Source organism: Panthera tigris, chromosome C1 (genome assembly GCF_018350195.1).
Source record: "Panthera tigris isolate Pti1 chromosome C1, P.tigris_Pti1_mat1.1, whole genome shotgun sequence".
NCBI lineage: Eukaryota > Metazoa > Chordata > Mammalia > Carnivora > Felidae > Panthera > Panthera tigris.
In genome coordinates, this window is record NC_056667.1 from 82,046,278 (window position 1) to 82,073,641 (window position 27,364).

The 27,364-nt window shown below is 34.7% G+C and overlaps 1 protein-coding gene across 1 annotated transcript in view; it reads right to left on the reverse strand.

Annotated features, from left to right (window-relative positions):
* Positions 1-27,364, reverse strand: part of DPYD (dihydropyrimidine dehydrogenase) — an 851,480-nt gene that overhangs the window by 140,203 nt on the left and 683,913 nt on the right. The window contains exon 19 of the mRNA XM_042997970.1: positions 15,426-15,568. Coding sequence (XP_042853904.1) covers positions 15,426-15,568 — 143 coding nt within the window. The remainder of the gene's footprint in view (positions 1-15,425; positions 15,569-27,364) is intronic.

Sequence of the window (27,364 nt, forward strand, 5' to 3'; positions counted from 1 at the left end):
TGCCTTAATCAGGCAGGCCTATTTGAATGCACTTACTTTTAAATTAGGCAGGGTTCATAAACGTTAATTTAATTTGATTACATCTGAGATATCAATACTATAAATGTTAACGGATCCTTATAAAAGGCATTTTGTCATTTTTCTAGTAAGATGAAAGAAACAGAACTTTTAAGCATTATTGATATCCTCATGTTTACCCTAAAGATTTTTCACCATGAATCCTTCAATCCAGATTTCAAACTTTTGCATTTAATAATTTTGTTACATATAGTACTTAATCAATCTCTAATTATGTGGGTTTCTTAAAGCAACATTATTAAGGCATAATTTAATACCATAACATTTATTTATTATAAGTATGCAAGTCAATGACTTCTAGTAAATTTACAGAGTTGTGAAACTATCACCACAACCCACTTTTAAAATATTTCCATCAGCTAAAAGTTCCCTGTGCCTTTTACAGCCACTCTCCCACTACTGATCTGTTTTCTGTCTTCCTAGATTTGCCACTTCTAATAGTTTCTTATAAGTGGAATTATACAATACAAATATTATAGTATTTTGTGTCTGTCTTCACTGAACATAATATTACACATGCTAAAACAATCTATGTTGTTATGGTATCAGCCCATTCTATTGCTGAATACTATTCCATTGTGTGCATGTACCACGTTTTGTTTATCGGCTCATCAACTGATGGCAATCTGGACTGTCTTCAGTTTTGGGGTTTTAGGAGCAATGCTGCCATGACTGTGTATGCAAGTCTTTTTGTGGATATATGTTTTTACTATTCTTGGGTAGACACCTGGGAATGAAATTTCTGGATTGTATGGTAAATTTATGTTGAACTTTCTAAGACACTGCCAAACTGTTTTCCAAAGTAGTTGCACCACTTTACATTTCCACAAGCAATACATGAGTGTTCCAGTTTCTCCCCATCCCCGCCAGCACTTATTACTGTCTATCTTTTGACAACAGTCATTCTAGTAGGCAAAAATGCCAAGATAATGTGGTGGTTGAAAATCAGATGCTAGGTCAAATTGTTTGAATTTAGATCACAGCTTTGCCACCTATCATCTTGTAATTTAACATTCTTGGCTATAAAACATGGACAATGCTAATATCTCTCTCTCCCAGGATTACTAGAGGATAAATGAACTAATATAACTATTAGCTTACAAAGTATCTGGCACATAATAAATTCTGTATAAGCATTACCCATCATAATAGTTTTGCTATTATCATTTGCAAAGTTAAAATGTACTTATACCCTGTGGATTATAGGTAAGCTGTGGATTATAGGTAAGCTTTGAGAAGCTGTTTATGTTCTCTTAATTATCAGTTCCCTATAGGTGTTGGCCTATTATGATAGGTATCACAAAGTCCAGGCACTAGAATGCCAGGTGCTATAAAAATCTACAAAATCTATAAAAATCTACTATTGAAAAAAAAACACTACAGATCTCACACATAATTAGAATGGGTAATACTCCAAACAGCCAGAATGACCTACCAGGCAACTTTATTTTTTTTTTCATTGATAGTCATGCTTTTTATTTATTTTTTAAATTTTTTTATAAGGCAACTTTAGATAAAGATAGGAATTAGACTGTCTGATTTAAAGAGTGCCTATCATTTATTTCTAAAAATTTTTTTTTCAATTTTTTTTAACGTTTATTTTTGAGACAGAGAGAGACAGAGCATGAACGGGGGAGGGGCAGAGAAAGAGGGAGACACAGAATCGGAAGCAGGCTCCAGGCTCTGAGCCACCAGCCCAGAGCCCGACGCGGGGCTCGAACTCACAGACCGCGAGATTGTGACCTGAGCTGAAGTCGGACACTTAACCGACTGCGCCACCCAGGCGCCCCTCTAAAATTTTTAAAAAATGTTTTATTTATTTTTAAGACAAAGAGAGATGGAACATGAGTGGGGATGGGGCAGAGAGAGAGGGAGACACAGAATTTGAAGCAGGTTCCAGGCTCTGAGCTATCAGCACAGAGCCCGACATGGGGCTCGAACTCACTAACTGTGAGATCATGACCTGAGCCAAAGTCGGACTCAAATGACTCAACTGACTGAGCCACCCAGGCGCCCCCTATCATTTATTAATAAAATATATAAAATAATTTATTTATTAATAAAATGTGCCTATCCATGGAAAAAGTTGAAAGCTGGTATAAACAAGTTGTTATCCCTTACAAAGTTGCATTCAGTTCTCAATTACTTGGCAGTAAGGACCTTCTTCCTCCCTTTTCTTTACTCCATCTATTTGTCTCTTTTTTTGGTTTGCTTGACTATTTGCATGATTCATGCATCACTGCTGCTTCTGACCAAGGAATGAGTGGAGAGCCAGGCAAACGATAACATTCCCCCTTCTCAAATCACTGTTATGACCATTTTAGACACTTTTGCAGAGAGGTACAAGTCCCAACTGTTTGTGAAATATATTTCTGATTAATAGCTTTAGAAGATGTTTTGCATACATGTTACTCAGTCTTAAAAGAACATCATGAAAGCCTTCCAGATTACTTTTTCTGAATTTCCAGATATAAGCAGCATGCATTTCCATATGCTTAGGTCATTGCTGTCCTAAGTTCTCCAGGTTTCAGGAAGTCTTTGGGTACCCATTTAATTCCCTAACAGTGATTTTTGAGAACACTCAACTTCTTAGCTTTCTCTGTCTCATTCTGGGACAGAATGTAGGTTATAGTATAGTAAAAATATTATTATCACTTATTATCACTATTTTCACTTACCTGTGTTACTATCAATAGTCATAAACAAAGATAATAAGGACAATATAAATATAATGTTTAGCTGTCTCTGCACTGACAAGTTTTTATCCATTTCTGAAATTCTAGGCTTTTATAAAAATAGCATGGATGTATTCTGTCTAGTTTTAGAAAGATATATGGAGGTAGGTTTTCCACAGTATGAAGGCAGAATTTGCTTATAATTTTAACTGGATAACTTATAAGATAATAAGTTATCTGTCACTATGAATATACAGGCTGGATAACCAGACATACAGAAGAGGTCAGTATCCTGGATGAAGTGCCAGAATGGGACATGTGACCCTCCAGAAGGATGAACTTCAACCAATGGGAGAAAGAAGTCTGGAAGGAATGGCAGATAAATTTTCTCTCACTTTTCCCTGAGATGGATTGTCCCAAGGCACTATTTTCTATCTAGTCTATCTGGAGATGTTCCATGTGGCCAATTGACTGTCTGTATCGCTTGCAGCTTGTGAAGCAGTGGACTACTCAGTAATGCATTACCTTGTATTCAGATCCCAATTTTCTCTTTCTTCTATTCCCTTTTTCTCTAGCTACTCTAGATTTTACTTTCCAAACCTTAGCACTCGGCCTTTTCTTCAGGTGCTGTTTCCAATCAGCCGAAGCTAAGATACATGCTAGTGAAAAGTTAGAATAGAGGGGTGTAAATTTTGTTTTAAAATTCTTTATCAATGCATAAAAATAGTAGCAGGGGGTGATGATGATAATGGTGACATAATTAATATCCAAATCTGTGGGCACTGTGTTGTAGGTACTGTTTGAAATGCTTTCCACGTGATAATATTTAATCCTCATAACCATCCTATGAAGTAGGTATTATTATCATCAACCCGACTTCTCAGATAACAAACTTGAAGTATAAAATGTTCACAGATCCAATAAAGCCAAAGTCATACAGCTAGTGAGCAGCAGAGCTAGGATTTCACTCCAAGCTATTTGATGCATTTTCATTTGTGCTGAAGCATGCATCAGTAAGATGTAGTCTTATTGGGCTTCCTGTGCCTGGCTGGCAATTCTGAGGTTGATATTACTGTCTGTGTCGCAAACTCCAGACAAGGCCGTGTGGGTCCTTGCCATACTGTTTATGTATAGGGAATGGAGGTCTCTTTCTTTCTTGCTTGCTTTCAAGAACGTGCCATTGTCCCAGATGCCCTACCTACAAGGCTACTCAGCTTACATCAAACAGAAGCACTGCAAAACACCTACTTGGTTGAACCAAAGTCTCTCGTATCTTCCCTTATCATAGAGGTTTATCAAAGGTCTACTTTATGTTATACTTAATTCAGGGCATTTGTAGTTTCACCTTGAATCATACTTACCACCATCATCCCAGTGTATGTTACATCCACCCTGTATGCAAACAGACATGCCCATGCTCAGGCTCATTACACTCCATCATGTGACTGTTTGGGGCTAAACTACAATGGTTCCCACTTTGTGTGATGTAAGATACTTATGACTGAAAGTGACCTATACTTTCCTTTTGCCTTTCTGTTGCTCTACTTAAAATAATGACTACAGAATCTCTTTCAACAAAAGGTCATTTGTGTCAATGGACAGAACACAGAGGATCAGATCACCTGTGGTAATTGCAAATTAATGCTCTCTTGGCAATGCATTAACTACACACTATTGATCTACAATTGAATCATAGAAGCTACTGTGAAGTGATTTTACTTTCCTATTTTTTGTGCTTTTATTGCTTTTTCCATAATGCATTTTTCTTTCAACTGGAATTTTCCCTAATTGTCTCCATTTTTAATTTCCTACAGTGACATGACTTCTAACTTGTAATTAGAATCTGTAAAAATTCATGTCTCTGTCTCAAAAGCCTTTTAGAAATCTACTGAACTATAACTTTGATGCCATAAAATACATACATGATATATACATACATTGCTAGAGAGCCAAATTCTTGAATGATTTTTTTGTTCACTTAGGTAAAACAGAAAAATATTTGGTTCTCTACCTGAAATTACAATTTGTTGAGTAGTCTGCAGTAAAACATTTAAAAGTTTCCCTTAAACGCATTTTCTTTGGGAACATTAATGATGAAATTTTCTTTTCTAGAACAAACTTTTAACATAGACGTAAACAGTTCATTTTAGAGATGAATTTTTTTAAGTATAATGTGAGAGGAAGATACAATAATCCAGTCAATATTATATATATCTGCATAAGATGTTACTGACAAAGCCCACAGTTCCTCATGTTTGTGCCAAACTCTTAACCAATAATTATTCTATCTGGGGGAAACAATTATAAGCTTGTATTTCAATGGTGAACTTGATAATGCTCCTACGCTAGACAGGTCATCTGGCCTAAGCCTGGTTTCTGAAATGTGAGTTAGGAGTCACTGAACTAAAGAAATACCCTGACAGCAATTCCCTTTAGAAGTTCTCATAAACCTTAAACTTATCATTGATTTTCTAAACTTCTAAATGGGAGACATAGATGTGATTTCCACTAAAGGTCTTCCTAAAATGTTTTTAGGCCTGTAAGAATTTTAATATTTTACTACATTTTTTCATAATCATTATTTGCATCAATACTCACAATTAATACTGCAAAAATAAATGTGCACTCAAATTGTTTGCCTGTTCTTTATTTCTCAGTAAATCGTTATCATCTGTTCCAAAAAAGCCCTTAATAAATGTCAATTGCACTACTGGAATTACATAATCCAGTTATTCTTTTTTCTAGGAGTTTTAAATTAGAGACAGATACAATCAAAGTTGATATTCATTAATCTTAGGGCTGGACCGGGGTGCTGAAGTCTCCCTGATGTGCCAGGCTTTGCTGGGTGGCAAGAAGAGTAGCTGAACCAGGGTGGCTGGAGCAAGAAAGAGCCACTCCAGGGACTGGGACTCTGATTTGTGATATTCCCTTCAACATATTAAATAGCACTTCTTCCTTACAATGACCCAATGAGATAGGTCCTATAAACTTCCATTTTATAGGTGAATACACCAAAGTGTACAGAAGTTAAATAAGCTCAAATTTATTCAGCCATTAAATGGTGAAACTCGTGGTTGAGCAAAGGCGGTAGAACCTCAGAGCTCCTTCTTTCAACTACCATACTATACATGGCAATACAACCACCTCTGGATATCTAACAATGGCACACAATACTATTAAGGATCTTCAAGGACAGAATGAACTGAAGTTTTCAAAAACATGCTAGCAACCAATAATAGGGTTTATTAAATAAATGCATTAAGAACATGATGTTGAAAACATCAGTTTGCAAGATAAAAACCAAACCCGTGTATTAGGCAATGATATGGAGGCATAAGGCAGAACTACTGAGCTTCAATTTTACCTTGGGAAGAAGAGATACCACTAGCCTTTCTAAAGCAGGTCTCAGAGCTCGGTTCCAGTTTTGATTCAGAGCCCTATGTGTTCTGTGGTGCAGCTACTGTCTGCAAGGGTCTTCTTTCCTTCTCCTCTTTTCTACTCTCTCTCAGCCTTAGACACATCCTATATCAAGATCAGAAAGCAAGCAAATGAATCTTAACATTGTCTAATCTTTGAAGATGATTAGAAATCAGACCAAAATCTGCTCCATTAAATATGGGCTAGGAAGAAAATCACGAGTATCTGAACAGAAAAAAAAAGAAAAGAAAAACACACTTCAGTAAATTCAGAATGCACCACCATTAAAATGATGACTGGATCTTTTGAGAAGAAAGTAACTCCAGGGAGTCTAGTTTGCTGTGAATATATTGTGGGGGTGATGGCCAAAAGTGAGGCTTTACTACAAGACTTACATGAGGCTTGTACACATGTGTGTAGGTGTCAGGAGGATAAAGTTTCTAAGGTTTGGTTTGTTATAATTGCAAAAAGAAACCGCTGCCCCTAAACATAAAAATGTATTAAAAAAAATCAAAGGATCTGGTCTTAAAATAGTATGTAAAAATATCGAAACCTGTTTTTTTATCCATCAGAAGAAGGATAGTAAGCATAAGAAGACAGAAGCCATTTAAAAAGAAGATAGGCCATAACCCAGGAACATCATTATTATCATAAGCTAATAATTCAGTGTCATTTCAAAACTGTAACTAAGAAAAGTGATAAAGAATTGGGACAGCACATGCAAAGCAAAATAGTGGGGTACAAAACTGAATGTCATTATTAGAAACTCTTAGGGAGGTAGGCATTTATGAGGAATCAACTGTGAAATGTCCTTTTGGTCTATGTTTTCATTCTTTTCTTGTGAGAAAAAAAAAAAACTTAGAATGGCACAAACAATCTATTCTAATCTGAACCCTTGGGGGAAAAATTCAAATATATTATGTACATGATAGTACTAAATGGTTCTGGAAAGAGACTTTTGTTAGTCTGACTTTTGGGTTAATATTTAATAATATCTTTTTTGTGTAGAAAGTTGATGTCGACATTCTACTGTTAACAAAACATGCACTTAGAGATATGTTTCCGCTAGAAGTGATGTCCTTATGTTGATAAAGTCACATTTGGGGGACCATTGTCCTTGGGAATAATCAAAAAATTATCTGCAAGGCAACTAACCAAGGATGAAGGAGGCTGTCAGTATCCTTAGAAGAGGAGGGAATTGAAATCTTAGAGGATAAAAACATTAATTAAAAAGGGAACAAAATGCCATGAAAGTACAAAGTAGACAGGGCCAACTGGGCATTTATTTGTTCTTGAATCTGAGAAGAGAGAAGGGGTGTGGTGTCAGCCTGTGAAAACATAAAGACGGTCACTCTTCAATACTTTTCCATTAAACATAAATAACATCAAAATCCACCCTCAAAGTATGAAGAGTAGTTATTGATAGTATTCAAAATACATTACCTCCCAAAGTGACTATTTCTAACAGTCATTTGGATGGACAAATTATGGGATGGTTATTAAAAAATCAGTTATGCCCAATCACAACTCATTTCAAATGATACTGATAAATTCAAAAGCTTGAGAGAAAAGCAACAAAGAAAACACAATATTTGGAAAACAATATGTGACATGAAAATATCTAAGCAACTGGGTTTTTTTTTTTAATTGAATAATAAGAGGATAAATAGTAATTTAAAACTTTGGTCAGGAATATGAAGATTTTTTGACAAAGCAGTTTAACTAGTAGTTAACCATACCTCTGCATACAATGCGAAAAGAAGCAGACAAAATAAAGGATTTGGTAAGAGTCAGGGAAAAAAAAAACTTTGGCCAAAGTTTATGCAAGATCAGATATTTCAAATGGCTGTATCTACAAACATCTTTGCTAACTCGTGGTTATTTTTTCACATAAAACAGTCACTATGTGATACTTATGGTAAAACTGTCTTTCAAAAAGATTAGACTTAATTTCAATTAATTTCCTTTGAATTTAGATGTTAATCTTCCTACCAAGTGGAGAGTGTGTAATCATTTGAAGGCCTAACAGGTTTCCATTTAATTTCCTCTATTATAAACAACACTGTTGCACTGGAATCACGATGCTTTTCAAAAATTAAAACCTCTTCTGTTAAAAGTAACCATCCATTAAACTAATTTAAAATAATGTAATAATTGACACGGTAATTGTAATTTCATTGAATGGATACTAAGAGCATATTTTTTTCTCATATATTATCCTAAGAATATAGGATTTCTATTTTTTTCAATACCCACTTGCAAATTGTTCTTAAAATTGTAAATGAAGCACTCATTAAAGCTAGGAAACAAGAAACTGCATAGTGGAAAGAAAAATATGTCTATTTTAACTAGCTATGTGAAACAGTTCAGATGCCATTTAAAATAACTGAATGGTATTGACTATTCTTCATTCCTATATCATAGGCTTACTTTAAAGTGAATGAAGATGGGAAAAAACCTAAGAAACCATTGAATAACTACTTCCCACCTACCCAATAAAAATTGAGAATATAGTGTGCAAAATTTTTATCCTCTCAAGACCCCCATCAATAGAGCTGAAGCACTGACATCTTCCTGCGTGCTATGACCAAGAGAAAATGTCAGTAAAGCATCTGCACTCAGGTGGAAACAGTGTCATCGTCTGCTTCAATTACTTCTTTTTCACTGGTTTTAATAAAATAATACATCTCCTGATCACATTAAAATATTCCATTTAGCTTGAACTAGCTCCATTAGAACAGCTTTGATTATTGTTAAAAATTGATTTGGTTATCTAAGTTTAGTGAGTGTCCATCACATGACCATGATTCTTCACAGCAAATACCCACTATGCTCCCTCGTTCTGTTGTATTTCAGGATTTTCTATTAACTTCAGTGACAAACCCTAACAAAAGAAATGGGATTAAAAAAAAATCCACCCATACAATCTCAATGAAGGCACAGGTCATAATTGTACATGAATGAACTGATGGCTTCCTATAATTTCCGATGTCCTGAGTCAAAGTCCTTAATAGATTAAATTGTAATGGGCAATATCATTAAATTAAATTATAGAAACCCAGAGTCATTCAGGGGAAAAAAGGTAGTATAGTACTTATATTCTCTATCTACATACAATAGAGAAGAGTGAACATTTTGTAATGAAACTTATCACTAAAAGCAACTGACTTAGTCTGGATTTTAGCTGCAACAGAAATCTCTAAATAGTTTTTTATTATAAGAAACTGTAAATTAGTACTAAATCAGAGGAAAGGTATATAGGACTCAGCAGGAAGGCTAGGTCTGGGAGTAAAAAACTAAAAGTAAAAGCATAACAACAACAACAAAACCCCAGTTTTAATTTATTGAAGTCCTCTCTTCAAACTATGTTAAAGGGGAATTATTCAAGTTATTTATTTACTATCCTCTTCATGAATAACTAATTGGCAGACAGAAGCAAACTTCTATTCTTCAGAGTAACCCCACAGAAGATTTTAAGACCTCAAGAGTTTATGAAGAGTTTGAGAATATAATTTAACAAGGAAGTACTTACAAATTTTAGTATCTGAAATTGACCAATAATTTTCACCTGTCCTTTTTAGAGCCCTAATTTGCATATTCTAATTAATGAAAACCTATCAAGTAAGAAGAAAAATCCATATTTCGAACACACTGGAGTTTATACAAATAAATTAGAAATCCATTTAGCTGACAAAGTTATAAGAGCAGATACCCAAGAACACAAACACATAATTGGTTTTGAACCTTATTTCTTGGCCACAGTCTTGTATTTGGGTTCTTTTGTAATAGTCATTTTCACTCCAAAGATGTACTAGGGAAATGATCTGGAACCCAAATTACTCTCTAGCTAATTCCTTAGTTTTTATATTCAACATTCACTGAAGCATTCTGAAGGTAGAATTATTGGATGCTTCACCACTGAGAAGTTAACATCCTTGTCAAAGCAAGTTGCAGAATAAGATAATAGAAATAAACAGTGCCACTGAGAAATGATACATTCCTAGAAATGGTAAGAAGACTTCAAAAATTACCCATTAAAATGCAACCTGAAACTCTAAAAGGCATTTCTGTTTATGAACTGCAAAGTGATCTACAATATTTTGTAATTTTTATATTTCAGTTAACCCTCAAATAAAAATTTAAGCAAGTGATGCTCCAACATTAAGTATTTCCCTTGATAACATTTCCCTGAAATTTACCTTTTCAGTGAGGCCTCTTTTTTTTCATAGCACTTGTGACCTTACATACAAGATAATATACTCATCTTTCATATTTATTACATGTTATGTGTCTCCCCTCACTAAACTGTAAGCCCTGGAGGTAATGAACTGTTGCCTGTTATATTCACAGAATAATTTCAAATCCCTATAACAGTGCTAGGTATGTAGTAGGTTCTTAATAAATATTTATTGAATGAACAAATGTATGAATGATTCTCTGTGATTCTCTGTGATGCATAATGATTAATAAGGGACGCATGTTTTATCACACTTATCCAACTTATGAAACAATTTTGGCTTTCCAGTTTGAAATGTCAGTACTTTTTCTAAAGTCACATAGAAGGGCACAGCTGTTGAATTCATTTAAATCTGAATTTGAAATTACTAAATCCTTATTCCAGTAGTGAACTCACCTACCATATACCTACATAGTCTATGTATATGTATCAAGATCAGAATCAAAATATTTATTTGTGTCACTATTTGTACCTATTCCTTCTCTTTCTATACCCCAGTGTATCAGCACCACCACCCTGATACTTAAATGCATTTCATTTGATGACATCATGTAAAAAATGCATTTTGTCAGTATGTACTTCACTTCTGAGTAGAAAAAACTGGAAAGGTAGATTTGACAGTATGCCATCTAAAGATATATAAGGGGATGAGCTCTTCAAGAGAACTGTTATAGAATCAGACAAAGGGACAGAGTTAGGTAAAAAGAGCCAGTGAACAAATGGCATCAGAGAAATACAGGGTGTTGATGGAGGGTTTAGGGCCTTGAGGTACATGAAAAAGACATGAACTAACTGCTGGAGAGAATTTGATGTTTTTTTTTTTTTTTAAAGGCAAAAACGGATGCTGACTAGCACCCACGGCCCAGCTGACATTAAACACTATGAATTTGAAGTAAATCTAGTTGGCAGAGTTACTTGAACTTTTCTAATAATATTCAGCAGCCCAGAAGTATAGAAAATTAAAGGTTAGATTAACCCAGGATTAGGGAGCTGAACAGGGTGAAATTCAGTTACAATGAAAGAGACACAGAAATATTGCACATTCTCCACCCCCTTCAAATGTCAAGTCAAAATTCTAAATGCAAGGGTTTTCCCTCTCACAACTGTATTAAGTATATCTAATAACAGTATTAAGTATCTCTTAATACTGATTTTAGTTTGTACTTTAGCTAAAATTGGTTTAAAAATGTGTTCTAGCTAACTAAAACTAAAGCTAATGGTAGAATTGGTGCATAATCTATAATCTTCTACCAGTTAAAGCCTGTGTGTAGAACTTTGCATTTTTAACAAAGTCATTTGGGAACGAACAGTTTACATAGCTGGAAAGTCTCCCTGCAGATCCCAGACAGAGCTGAAAGGGAAGTCCTTTGGCAACCACTTTGTACACCGTGTTAACACCTCATCACCTCTTCACAAGCTGGTTAAAAAAAATCACAACTCCAACACATTTATTTAACAAATTCACTCAACAAATACTGAATATGTTTCTGCTGTATACCAAGCAGTCAACACATTGGGTGACCAATGTTTTAGGACGAGGCCTGGTGCAAGAAGATTAATTGAGCAAAATGAATTTCCTCTTTTGAAATCTGAGCCAAGAGGTATTAAGCTAGTGAGGCATTTCATGTAGAAGTTGGAGCTGAAAAACTACCATGTAGAGTGGGCCCAAGTGTCATGTGGCAGGTAGAAGTCCAGGGGAGGCAGAAACAAGGAGTAAGCTCTGGAGACAGAGTGAGAACTACAGATTCCTCTGAGGGAGAAATCACATGGACCATAGAAGAGAGATGGAGAAGATCTCTCCTGAGAACTGACCCATTGCTTCTTAGAGTTCTAGTCCTAGGCTCCACTGATGCATAGACTATAATAGGCTCCATTTTCTTAAGGTACTTTGAGTGATTCTCTGCTTCTTGATCCAAGAGGAGCCTAAGCAGAAACCACAATTTGAATGATTATTTCACCATACGGTTTTGTGAGGACATATAGTATTCTACATATGCTGACATACTATGGTCCACACACTAAGTACACCTCTACTCGGCACATTTGTTGATTAATTTTTCTATGTTTTCACATTTCTTCTCTTCTTAGCATCCGTACTCTAAGGAATAAGCTGTAGCCTGAATATGTGAGCCTTGAGTAGGTGGGGAAGACCTGCCTATTACTGATACTCGCATCTTAGAGGTTCTAGGAGGGGGTCGGCAATGCGAGCAGTTGGAAGAGCATTGGCTTTACAGTTGTAAAACCTGATGTCTGTCCCTAGCAGTAGTCATGTGACTTTGGCTACATTACTTTCATCCTTCAAGCTTCAATTGGTGTCAAAGTACAGGCACACGTCAAAGATATTGTGGGTTCAGTTCCAGCTCATCACAATAAAGCAAATAATGCACTAAAGTAAGTGAAATGAAATTGTTTTGGTTTCTCAGTGCATATAAAACTTGTGTTTATACAACACTATAGTCTATTAAGTGTGCAATAGCATTATGTCTAAAAATGTACATCCTTTGATTAAAAAATACTTTATTTCTAAAAATGCCAACCATCATCTAAGCTTTTAGTGAGTCATAATCACTGATCATATATCATCAAAACAGATACAGTAACAATTTTAAAAGCATGAAATATTGTGAGAATTGCCAACATGTGATACAAAGACACAAAGTGAGCAAATGCTGTTTGAAAAAAATGATGCCAGTGGACTTGTCAGATGCAGGATTGCCACAAATCTTCAATTTGTAAAAAAATGTGTATTTAAAGTGCAATAAAATGAAGCACAATAAAACAATTTCACTCTTGGGTAGGTGTGGAAATACTGTATGTAGCAGCAGCTAGAACCAGCACATGGAAGAATGTCAACAATCTTCACCCTCATGTGTGACTTGCCTAAGACTACATGTTTGGAAATAAGCAAGCATCTTTTCTGGGACCCTCTCATAACCCACTTGCATCCTCCAGTCCATACATTTCTCCATGTTCATGAAAGTAAATTCAGGTGATATTCAATCCTAGACATACATTATCCTCATATTTTTCCTGAAGATGGTGTTCCTTCTTCCTGTATCTTTCCTTCCTTCCTTTCTTCCTCCCTTCCTTCCTTCCTTCTTACCCTTCCCCCTTCCTTCCTTCCTGATGTCCCAAGATACTTTCTTTAATATTTCCTTTCTTTTTAAGGAATTTCCTTTAGCCATTCTTTTAGTTATGGTCTCCTGTCAAAAAATTCTCTTAGTTTTTCCTCAGCCAAGAATGTGTTGATTTGTCCTTTGTTCCTGAAGGATATAGGATTTTAGGTTGGTAGTTCTTTTCCTTCAACAACTGAAAAATATTGTTCCACCTCCTGGAGTTCATACTTTATGATGAGAAGTCTATTTTGATTAAATTTTTTTCTCCCTCTAGGTGAAATTTTTTTTTTATTGTTTCCAAGGTCCTTTTTTTCCAAGGTCTAGTTTTCAGAAGTTTGACTATAATGGGTTTTCGTATGGATTTCTTTAGATCTATCATATTTGAGGTTCATTCACCTTCATGAATCTACAGGATTTTGCCCTTTTAAAAAATTGGGAAGTTTTCAAACATTATTTCTTTGTCATCTCGTCCTTCTGTGATCTCTTCTCTGAATGTTAGATCTTTTGTTATAGTCTCACAGTTCCACGAAGTGCTGTTCATTTGTTTTTTTCAGTCTTTTTTCTCTGTGTTTTCCAGAGAGGTTAATTTCTATTGCTCTGTCTTCCATGTCACTGGTTCTTTTTTCTGTTGTCTCCATTCTGCTGTTGAGCCCATTAACTGTTTTAAATTCTAGTTACTACAATTTTCAGTCTTGAAATTTGGTTCTTCTTTATATCTTCTATTAGCATTCTGATATATATTATTTCTACCTTAGATTGTATTTTGTAAGAGGATGTTAACTCTGATTGTCAAATTAGCAACATGAGATATTTGTTCTCCACTTTCTTACCAGAGAATATAAGTGAAGCTAAACTCTATGCTTTCTGATTTCATTCAATGCTAGGTAGTAAGAATCCATATTAATGGAGTATGATCTGAGAGGTCACAGTCTAGTAATCATATGAAAAATTTTATCCCTGGGTCAAGTTAGACCATCTAAACCTGCATATCTGGCCTCAGGGCCAGATATTATGCTATAATGCACTGAGGCACTGTATTGAGTCTTTGCTCAGCAACATTATAACAAGCAAGTGTATAAGTAATAAGTAATAGATTATATGTAGGAGTGCTATTAAGAGTATAATGTACTACATCTCAAAGTATTGCATTATGACAATAATAGAATAATTTCTCACAGCTCTATATCACAAGAAGCTGATCAATTTATATTTATATTTGGAAAGTTTTGTGAAACTAATAATTTCCTTGCTTTAGCTGCCAGGAAATTCAGAGTTAAATTTGGTAGATTTTGTGTATTGGTCTTACCCTTGACTTCATTTCTTTTTCTTTATTTTTTTCCCCAACATTTTATTTATTTTTGAGAGAGAGAGAGAGAGAGAGAGAGAGCAAGCAGGGGAGGAGCAGAGAGAGAGGGAGGTACAGAATGAAGGAGGCTCCAGGCTCTGAGCTGTCAGTATGAAGCCTGATGCAGGGTTTGAACCCATGAACTGTGAGATCATGACCTGAGCCAAAGTTGGACTCCTAACCGACTGAGCCACCCAGGTGCCCCTCATTTTATTTTTCAATCAAAATTTTACTTTTACCCAGATTTCTTCAAATATTTATTTATTTTTTTCCCAGTTCTACAGTGTGCATTTTGGTACCTGGTTTCATTTATTTTGGCAACAGAGAGGAAAAAAAAATATTTTTCAAAGATAGAGTGTTCGTAAGTCCTTAATAGGTCAGGAAATAAATCTCAGGTTTGTTCTCTACTCACAACAGTAACTTAATGAGTGATGCCATTTTAATCACACACTGTCTCTTTCTCAGGAGACCTTATACACATATATTTGTTATCACATAATTTACAGTGGATGTGTTCGATGGAGCTCTTTGAAGGGGCAGACAAACACAAGTACTACCTGGAGGACTGAGGCTCCACTGTGGAGAAACTGAAGACCACTTTCAGCCGAGTCAATTCCACCAGTGGCCAAAATGGGAAATCCAGGCAAAGCACGAGCAATGGAGGTCACAGCTCTCAAAGCAATAGGTCTGATGGCTGTGCCTACAGAAAATGAGAATAATCAATGGTTAGCATATTGACTAGTTGAAAATACTGCCTTATAATTATTATTATGTAATGGTAGTATTGTCCTAAACAAAAGTCAAATTTCTTTATCTGTATTTAAGATATATATATATATATATGTAATACATATACATTGCCATGTTTTATAGTATGCTAATTTGATGGATGTGTATTTACTTTAAAATTTTTGATGCTATTATTGCAAGCAAACGTGTTATGCAAGTGGATATAGCAACTGTAGAACTCCTGCATAAATTACATGCATAATACAATTTGATATACAGTAATGTGTAAAAGATTATATGGAATGTTCAAGCATCTGTTTTAAAAAGAACAAGGAACAGCAGATTTTGAAAAAGAAAAACAATCGCATACAGTGCATAAATAGACATACAGCTCTGTTATGTATAAAGCAGCTGGTGTGAATAGAGATACTGTGAAAACAAGCAAGGTGCTGATGAACTTACAGATTCCATATTGCTTTTTACATGTATTACTCATAATTTGATGAAATTTAGTGAGCCTAATATAATTTTTCAGACATTAGAAAGTTTCAACCAAGGTATGGACAATTGCTAGAATTTAGTAATTAAAGAGTATGTGCTTAATTTTTTATACTTAGCCAGACATTACCAATATATTATTCCCTGATCATAATGAAAGCCTCATGGATGGACAGAACACTTGGGGGACATTTTTAAAATGATTAACTGCACTAAAGCTGCTTTCAACTCTCAAGGGTTAACACACTCTGAAGTAAATTAATGCTTTCATCATATTGGGATGTAATTTGATATTTCTGGTGTGGACTCATAAGTCAATGTTCTATAAAGGTATTTTCTGAACTAAAAATAGCTCTATCCGTGCAAGAATTTGACATTACCTCAAACCAGGGTTCCATACACACACCAAAAAACCCCACAAACAAGCAACTGGTAAAATCACCTCATGTGGTGGGTACTTTATCATCACCTCCACCACCACAAGCATCTCCACTGGAATTTTCAATATGTGTTTATGGGAGCATTCTCTTTGAGGAAGCGCAAAGAATTTTCCTTAAAATTAGTGCATTTTTTTAATCTTGTTCATAGGCATCTCAGATGATATTGAATTTATCTGTAACTGATGCTTTTGCATTAACACCAAAAATGTGTATGGAAATGTCTGTTCTTATTGCTCCCACACCTTAAAAAGCTTCCACTAGATATTAATGTCTCTCAGTCAAGAGTGTTCCATGTTGACACTTCAGAGTTCCATAACGGACACTGAAATTATAAGGCAGGAAAAATGAGGGCAAATTAGAAACTGAACACCAAGATCCTATTTCTACCTCAAAATGTTTATCAGTGATTTCTCAGTCTGTCTGGTTTAACCATAGAGGAGGTAACATAGTAGACAGGAGAATGCATAGCAAGAATACATACCCACACTGACACTCGCATACATATTTATATATACAAATCTTTAGCTGTACTAAAAAAGATATCGAAGTAAGAATAAAACTTAAATGAAAGCATTATAAAGGAAATCTGTAACTTAAATAAATATTTTAGGTAGAGATATATCTATGTGCTCCTTATACCTGATATGTTCAGGACATATTAAGCTGATGGCTTTTACATACATGTTACTTTGAAATGATAAACACTGGGATTCTTTTTTTTTTTTTTCTCATTTAGTTGACCCTAGAGAGTAAAGGAAATTTGAGCTAAGCAGATAAATAATTTATTTGTAACTGCACTGTTAGAAGACTATCATTAACACTAAGGGATAAAATTTCAAAGTGGTACACAGGGATTTGGCCAAATACTCCAATTGATATTAATGGACATCAAATGGCAAAATCCCAGAACACAGCTTTGAAAATTTAACCAGTTACGTTTAAAGGGCAACATTATTACACAGGTGTTAAAAAACACCAGCAAATCCTCAGTGGCATTTGAAGATGTTCAATTAGGTCAATAAGACATTTTCTATTTCATGTTTTTCTTTCTTTTCTAAAACTTTCTAATCTACCTAATGAACACGAAAACCTTTCAAACCAGTAAAGGTATATTCTTAAAAATTAAGAGTAATTATGTTCTCTGAGGAAATGTGATCCAAAAATGAAGAAATGGATCCCTCTGTTACTGGCTAATAGTAAATTCAGTTTTTATTTCCATTATAAATTCCATTTGATTAGTTTTCTTTGTAACTCAACTGATTTAATATGAAATATAATCTACCTGTTCTCAGAGAGCATTTTTATGGGGAATAGGTTTTAAAAATGACTTTTATCTACCATGAAAGTTTTCTGGGAGGAAATCTTTTGAAAGTATATAAAAGGATCTTTCTAAATTGTTATATAGAAATTTCTTTTTAGTTTTAAAATGATAGGTATAAAGAAATAAGGTTCAAGATAAAAATATAAGTTTCAGTGTAAGGGAAAAATACATATAAATATTATACAGAATGGTACATATGTCAATTAAAACACATAAATATTTCCAGGGTCATAGGTATTCAGATAAGGATTTTTACAACTTTGTCATTGCTACAGTAATTAATGATTTTAGACCAAAGACCAGGGAGGAAGAAGCCAGTTTGAGAGGCTTAAGGAATTGAATGTGGAGTCCATCCTTAAGAAAATGAAAAGGTTTAAATCAAGAAATTGAAATCCTTTAAGCTTAAATGAACTCATAGGCAACATGCAATTTAAATTAAGCCCTCATCCACATGGAGTTGCCAGATGAACCTCATGCCTAATGGGAAATATCAAGCCATCCTGTTCCAACTGCGTGGAATGCTCCAATCAAGGTCAAGACATTCTGAATTTCCAAATTTTGAAACAAGCTGTAGGTTTAAACAAACAAACAAACAAAGAAAACAACAAATGAACTGGAGTCCCAACACTGCTGCCAAGAGCTCTGATTCGTTCTAAAGCTGCCCTCTGGAAAAGCTGGTGGACTAGACATGAACTGTAACTTTTGACATCTAATCAGTCTAGGCCTTCCTTATAGTCACATCTTAGAATGCAAATCAATGTGCTGAGGTCATGGGTCTTCTTTGGAACACTTCAAAGAATATTTTTGGATTGATTCATGTTCTAGAAAAACATTTTAATAAGCCAGAGATTTTTTTAAATGTTTATTTATTTTTCAGGGAGTGCAAGTGGGGAGGGGCAGAGAGAGGGCGTGGGTTTGAAGTGGGCTCTGCACCGACAGGCTGACAGCAGCGAGCCTGATGTAGGGCTGGAACTCACAAACCGTGATCATGAGCCAAGTGGGAGGCTAAACCGATTGAGCCATCCAGGTGCCCCACCAGAGATTTTTTAACTAAAAGTTAATCAATCTGATTAATTAAAAGTTAATCTGGGTGCTTGGGTGGTTCAGTCGGTTAAGCGCCGGACTTCGGCTCAGGTCATGATCTCACGGTCTATGAGTCCGAGCCCCGCGTCGGGCTCTGTGCTGACAGCTCAGATCCTGGAGCCTGCTTCCGATTCTGTGTCTCCCTCTCTCTCTGACCCTTCCCCTGCTTGAGCTCTGTCTCTCTCTCTCTCAAAAATAAAACAAACATTAAAAAAAATTAAAAAAAAAAAAAAAGTTAATCAATCAATCAATCATTAAGAAAATAATACTATCTCTAGTCAATATCATTTTAAGTGCAATTTAAAAAATACTAACGTTGGGGCCCGGGTGGCTCAGTCAGTTAAGTGTCCCACTGTTGATTTCAGCTCAGGTCATGATCTCACAGTTCCTGGGATCAAGCCCCGCATCAAGATCCATGCTGACAATGTAGAGTCTGCTTGGGATTCTCTCTCCCCCACTCTCTCTCTGACCCTCACACTCTCTCTCTCTCTCTCAAAAATAAATAAACATTTAAAAAAATGCTACCATTAACTATAGTATTATATACTGATATGTAAGTCTTAAGATATTATGACTTAATCAGTTTCCTTACTCAGACCTCATTTATCCATTCATCTGTCCATCTGTCTATCCAAAAAATGTTTATTAAGCACCTATGCAATTTTTAAGAATTGCACTAAATCTGAAAAGCTTTCAAGAACGATCCCAATTAATCAGTTTGTGTCCTAACCATACTGTCACCAAGGATAGGTACCCAAAACACTAGTCCCAGTGACTTTAGGAGGTAGTTTTAAGGCAAATAATATGAATCCAACTATTCATTCTGTACAAATGTTCCATTAGGAAAAATTCACATTCATTTAAACATCATACATTTTATAAATACTATTAATATGAATTTCAGAAAGAAGGTAATTTGAGGATGAACTAGTTACAGCATCAGACAGACAACAGGGCCACTTAGGTTCAAATTCTAGCTCCACTACTTGTAAGCTGTGTGACTTTGTGAAAATTTCTTAGTCTCATTGTACCCCTGTTTTTTCATTTATGAAATAATAAAATTACAAAATTAATAAAATTATTAATAAAATTTTATTAATAATAAAATTAGAGTTGTTTTGAGGATTAAATGATTTAAGCACAGAAGTAAAATTGCACAGGTATTTGCTATTCTAATCTGTGCTACCCACAAGAACAATTGATTTCAGGGGAGCATTTATTCAGTTTACTTTGACAGTGCCAGTTATGTTTTTGGTGCGTATTTAGTAATGTAATGAAACCAATTTTTCTTTTATTAGAGACAAAAGCATGATGCCTATTATGGTAGAATTTGACATCCCCTGAAACCTTAGGAGGACCACAATCCACCCCCTTTGCCCCCTCTCCTAACGGCTCTCATCCAGCAGTGCCATAATATTGGTAAGATTACTATAACTGACTCCAAAGTCAAAAATCTCAAAGGCAGTCACCAATATATTTAAGTGTTTGTTTTTTGTTTTTTTTTTAGAATCCAAAGTGCATGCATTAAACTAATATACAAGGATTTTAATGACAACATCGGAACTCAAGTTTATTGGTGAAAGGGATGTAGAGATTTACTTTGCATGACTAAATCCTTGAAGAGAAAGGAATTTTTAATGGGCAAGATAGTGTGGAACATATGCTAATTTTGGATAACTAGAATTTTGAATAATTGAGTTTAATTCTGTTTGTTTTTTCCCTAATCATTTGACTCCTAGGACAGCTACTGTTGCACAATTAATTCTTAGAGCTAAGTCCACAATAAACTCCCTGATAATAGCCCTCGCTGGCAATAAAACAGAACGTGAGTTATAATACTCACTCGTGCTCACTGTGTATACAAAAAGAAAATGTAGTTTTAATTTGCTTACATTAATTAAAATACAATGAATTAAGTAGATAATAAATTCATTAGAAGTTGAACTTTGACTGTCTAATTGTTAATAATTTTAATATCATATAGAAGAAAGAAAATATTAGCAAATCAAGAATTTCAAGGATTTAGCAGTTGAAAGATTGATTTTTATAAAATACACATAAGTCAAGCACCAAAAAATTTATGCTTTACTAAAACAAGTTTAAAATGTTAATGACCCTCATATACTGATAAATATGTGAAGCACAGCTATTTAAAAATACATCTTTACACATGGATTAAAGTCCTCTGAGAAAATTAGCATAATTCAACCAGAAACTGAAGTACTAAAAGGATCCAGGGTTATATGTAGGTAGAGCTATGAAATTTAAAAAGGAGAAATGAGAGAAAGAATTGGTTTATGATGTTATTTTACTTTTATTGAAAAAATGAAAATTTTCTTATGAAAATGTTTTAATTTTAGTTGAATATTTCAAGAATCTTTTCCTAAGTCTTCATATCTTTATGACTATGCTTATTTGCTTCATAATATATTCAATATGTTCATAGTCAATTCATATTCAATAACTTGGTACCTAGCCATGTGCCGGGCATTTTATTTTAAAGCGAAAGAATTTAGACTATTCATCAAAGAGGGGGCTGTTTTTCTTTCTGAAAATATTAGCTGCTGGTAGTGGAAGGATTAAGAGTGACTGTTCATGAAGTGATTTCCATACGCCAGACCTAAGGCTGAGGCTTCATACAGATCGTGCAATGTAACCCTCACAGTGCTGTGAGGGTAGATGCTGTCATCTCTATTTCGTACATGAAGAAAGGGAAGCTCAAGCTGAATAAATAACCTGTTTGATGTCACGCAGTTTAAAAGGGATAGACTGGAATCAAACACCAAGTCTCTGTGACATGAAAGTCTGTACTTTTCAGCTGTTACTATGAAATGACAGTGCAGCCTTTATGAAGAGAATCATCTTCAGATTGTCTTTGCCTAAGAAAACCAGTATCAGTATGGCCTATGGACTCATGCTAAGAGCATAGGTTCTAAAGTCCAACCAACAAGGTATGTCTCAGCTCAGTTACTTAATATGAGTGTGACTTTGAGCAAGGTCCTTAACTCTCTCAAACAGTTTTCCCTATCTGTGAAATAGGGACATTAATGACAATATCAGAGCAATCTGGGAGGATTATTTAATCCATGATGTAATTCATGAAAAGCATTTGGCATAGTGCCTGGTTCTTAGTATCCATGGTCTAATATCACTGTCAAAGCCAGAGAAAACTAATCAGAAAAATAAACATTCAACCATAAGTCTGTGGGGATAAATACTTAATACTTCAGGGAGGTTAATTAACCCCTTAGATATCAAATTTGGAGATTGTTTGTAGTTCATATGTCATTTCATTTCTAAAAAAGATATACTTTGGTACATGATTATAAATGCATATATTTGTATAAATAAATATTTATAAGATTTACAATGCAATTGGAATATCTAAATGTATACATCTTTTCATCTAGAAACTCCACTTTGAGGAATCCATTCCATTAGTACCTAGACACAAAGTTACATGTACAAAGATGTTCCTTGAAGTATTATTTTTTATAGCAAAATAGTGAAAACAACACAAATTACTACCAATAGTTATGCTATTAAATAAATTATAGTTCACCCATATACACTACCTTAGAACATTTTTAAAACTAATGGAAATATCTCTAGGATATAATGTTGAAGTAGCAGAACAATATGTATGATGTGGTTCCATTTTCAGTTAAAAACAAAAAGTATGATTACATTTAGTATCTGGGCATGTAAATGCATAGAATTTTGAGTTTTATACTTTTAATAGTTATTATCTCTGGGGATGATACTGAAGAGGAACTTTCAGGTTTGATATCTACACTTCCATATTGTTTTATTCCTTTAGATAAAAAGCGTTTATAATCTACTTCTGCAATAAAAAGTGACTATTTTTTACAATGCTCTGAAAACCTAAAATACAGAAATAGGCACCATCAGATTTTCTGTTGTGCAACTTTTACAGATGGGATATGTGATGATTCTATACTCATCTTCAGAAAAGCACATTTGGTCCCTCATCCAATATTTTAAGTACAATATTAACAAACTCAGAATATGTCTAGAACATAATGATCTCTCCCTGCCTGTGTGTAAACACACACACACACACACACACCACCATAGTGTATGAAATGGCTGAAAGGAATCCAATAGTTGTCTTCAAATATTAAAGGGTAACCATAGAGAAAGGCTTCAATTATGTTTTCCTTAAAAGACAACTGGCACTAATAGTTAAGCATACACTATTGGTTTTGTTATTATTATTATTATTATTATTATTATTATTTTATCAATTTGTTGTAAATTCAGCAGCACAAGTAGCTACACTGGGACATTCCTATCCCTTGAACCTAGATGGATACAGAGCAGGTAGCATGCAATAGAAATGACCTTTCTACTATTGGAAATATTATAATAGATGGTATCTTCCAATCCAAAATTCAAGGACACCATGAACTTTGTCATGGTAATTTAAGAAGAAATTTTACATGCTCTGTGCTTTCCAACAGTTACCAGTGATTAAGTTAACTTAGAAAAGAAACAAATAGGAGTTAAAATAAAATTTTAACATTAAACGAACTCACACTCAATATAGACACTCCTCATTTGAGTGTTTCTAATTGCCAGGTGTTTTCCTATGTGTTTTTGCATACATTGTCCCAATAGCATTACCACAGATATCTTTTTGTCCCTGTTTTTATAGATGTGTAAACAGGACTCAGTAGAGGTAAATACCTCACTCTCAATATCACTCAGTTAGAAAGCATGGGTTCAGTATTTGAATCCAGGTCTACCTAACTGCCAATATCATGCTCTTAACCATAATGTTATACTTCCTTATTTTAAATGTTTGGATATAAATTAAGTTACAGAGAGAGGAGCCAATAATTTTGTAACTAATAAAGATACACTGTCCATGTATGAGAGAACCAAGAATATTAGCATTATATAAATGTTGGCTAGGAATTAGCTTAAAGGTTTGGAAGTAAGTAATTGTTAGAACTAGAGTGATCATGTAAGCTAGTTTGCCCAGAAGAGTCCCAGTTTATTATACCCATATTTATTTGTAATTACATGATGTAATTACAAGTAGCATCCTCTTTCACTCTAAAAGTCTCCCAGTTTGGATGATTAAATTATAGCAATAATTATTTGCATGAATTATAGCACAGAGATAATTGTGAAAGCTAAGTAAAATTGATTTAGAATAAAACCATAATCTATGAAGAACTCAGAAACTAACTACACTGTCCAAGACTAAAAAAATGGCATGGAGAGATAAATGTCTTTAAATCTGTTACTAGAGGGAAAAATATGTGGCGTTTATATGGGATTTCTAAGCATAATTAGTCTATATGTTCTTTCTATTTTCAACCTGTAGGTGGCCACCACAAGCTACACTTATTAAACAACTCATTAGGAGCATTTTCAATACTGTCATCTTCAGATAATTAGCAATTTATTTAAATAACCAATTTCTGTAGAAATAATTGCCATGAAATGCCCTGAACCTACTTTTTTATAAACTATAATAAAAGTGTTAAGATAATCCCTGACATTTGCAAATGCCATTAGTTCACCTTTCCTTTTGATAGTCCTATGGCATTATGTTTAAACAATTACCCGATAACACAGCAGTTTAATGAAACAGTACAGTAAGCACATTCTTCAATATGGCCAGTGAGGACATTCAGATCTAGAAGGAAATCCAGTGTGCAGACACGTTTACACAGAGAAAAGGCACACAGCCAAGAGAAAAAACATTAATGAAATAAGTACATTATTGTTATTTCCAACTTGGTTTAGTTTTCACAGTAGATGCTCCAACATATGTACTCTCTTTGGAAATAAGAATGGAGAGTTCTGTAAATTGACTTATGTAATTGGCTCGTGAAAATTAAAAACATATGAATATATGAATATGTAAAATATACTCATCATATTATTTGTTCAGTAACCTCCGCACAAGAGAAAACAAGCAGGGAATTTTTCTTTCATTTTTAAATATTTAAGTATGTTTTTACTTACAGAATGGTGCAAATTTTCAAAGTAGACATATCAAGCAAAACTAGAAACGGTTTTTAGATCTCAGCTGGTATTTAACATTTAAAATGGACGAGTTTTTACTTTTGGGTTCTTCCTTGCTATTCAGCTCTCTACTCCACTAAAAGGGCTCAGGCAATGTTTCTGAGTTGCCAGTAATAAAATTCTTAGAGGCTTTCATAATTTGTAAGCTGTTGCCTTTCATATGATAGAACAGAATTAGCATTCGAAGCTAATGGTGATATTATTTTATGGTTAAAATGAAATAATTTGAGATTCCACTGAGTACTAGTTGCTTTGCTAAATTATTCATACCTTGTGTAGATCCTCACAATAGATCGCATACGCATTATCCCCATTGTACAGATAAGGAAATTCAGGCTCAAAGAGGTTAAATGGTATGTGCACATAAGAAAGGCAGGGTGTGTGGTAAAATGATGTATTACAACAATAAACCAATTAGTATACAATATGACATTTTAATTTGAGGGTCTTCCTTTATTTCCAAATTACCATATGCCTCAGCCCTTCCCAAATAAGTACCTCTGGCAATGCTTTTAGCTTATAACTATAATGAGTTTACCTATAAATACAAATAAATGGGCTATTCTTAAGAACACACATATTTCCTTAGCCAAGAAATTCAGAACCATGACAGACTCAGTGGACGTGGTGTATAAACATTTCTCATGGAATTCTGCTTAAGGAATGTGTAGGGCAAATTGTTATCCTACCAGATAAAAATCTCCCCTGTCTATGTCTATTCAAATGGTTATTTGAGAAGGAGAAAAAGGAAGATTATAATGACAATAATGCTGATGACCAGAACTACATTTTACCCATGGAGAACCCAGAATAATTGAGAAGTGAGCATTTTTCTGATAGCAGGAAAAAAAAAACTAACAAAAAGAGTACCTGAATCCACTAGGATCATGTTATTTCTTTTTTTTGGAAAACCATGATTTCTTTTCTCTCTGAAATTCTGTACTCTTTTCACTCTGTGGGTGGTTCCATGGTCAGGGTGCCCGTGGAAGCACTTGTCGTACTCTAAAACCTTTGCTTTCATTCTCAGGAATACATTTTCTTTTCACTTTACAATGAATTACATGTGTAAATCTCTGTGCCCTGTGATCAGACTGCATTCCTCAGAGTCTGCTGAAACCCAGGCTGTACAGCAGGCAGTAAGGTTTTGTTCTCTTCAAAGACAGTACTGTGGACAAAGATATCTCCAGCTGGACCCTATCTGAACCCAGAGAACCAATGTTTTCTATAAATTGACTAGGCACTTTGGAAAGGAGGGGGTCTACTGATTAGTATTTGCCCTACAGATTTGTATTTGCCCCCTTAAATATTTGACAACAAAATTTCATGCTAAATTTCAATAGGGCAAAAAATGAGAAATCATTTTCAATCAAATTTATTTGCTGTACCCAGCATCATGTCAGTTGCTAAAAGGCAGCAATAGAGGTGCCTCCTCTTAGTGAGTTTAGAAGGAGAGAAAAGTATGGGCAATGCATCCACATCCTGCTTGTGGGGGGCAGAAGAATTAGAGGACAGTATGAGCAAAGAACACTGAAGAGGTCCAGGAAGGCTTGATGGCAGGTGCAGGACTTCAACTGGGCTCCTGAAAGATGGTCTGGGTTGAGAACTAGGATATTTTTAAAAAATTTTTTAATGTTTATTTTTAAGAGAGAGAAAAAGCGAGTCTGAGTAGGAGAGGGGCAGAGAGAGAGGGAGACACAGAATCTGAAGCAGGCTCTGCACTGACAGAGGAGCCTAATGTGGGGCTTGAACTCAGGAACTGTGAGATCATAACCTGAGCTGCAGTCGGACATTTAACTGACTGAGCCATTCAGGCACCTCGAGGACTAGGATATTTCAAAGCTGGCAAGTGTTGGGGAGAAGGTTAGCAAAACTATAGACGTAGTCATGAACAAATCATGTTTATGAAGCACTTATGTTAATAGCAAAACTAAAGTGGCCTCACAGGTTGGGAAATGGTATACAAAGCATTTAGACGGGGAGAGGTGTTCCCCAGTGAACAGAGGAACAGCCCTTCCCTCATTCCCCCAGTAACCACTATGATATTTTATTTTTAAAAATGCCTTTTAAAATAGGCAGATCTGGCGAAGAATAAACAGGTTTGAATTTCAACAGTATCTGAACAAAAGATATTATAATATGAAGTAAATCTGGATTTATTTTATTGTTAATAAAAAAACTTTTAGAGAAAACTAAAAAGAATATATACTGAATGTACATGTCCCTGGCTGCAGCCTTTCTATAGATTATAAGGGTCTTTCCAGTTTGATTATAAAAGTAATGGGCTTTTTATCTCTCAGAAGAGACAAGGGTTATAACTAAAATAGTTAAAATTCCCTTTTCACAATGTAGAGATCTCATGTAA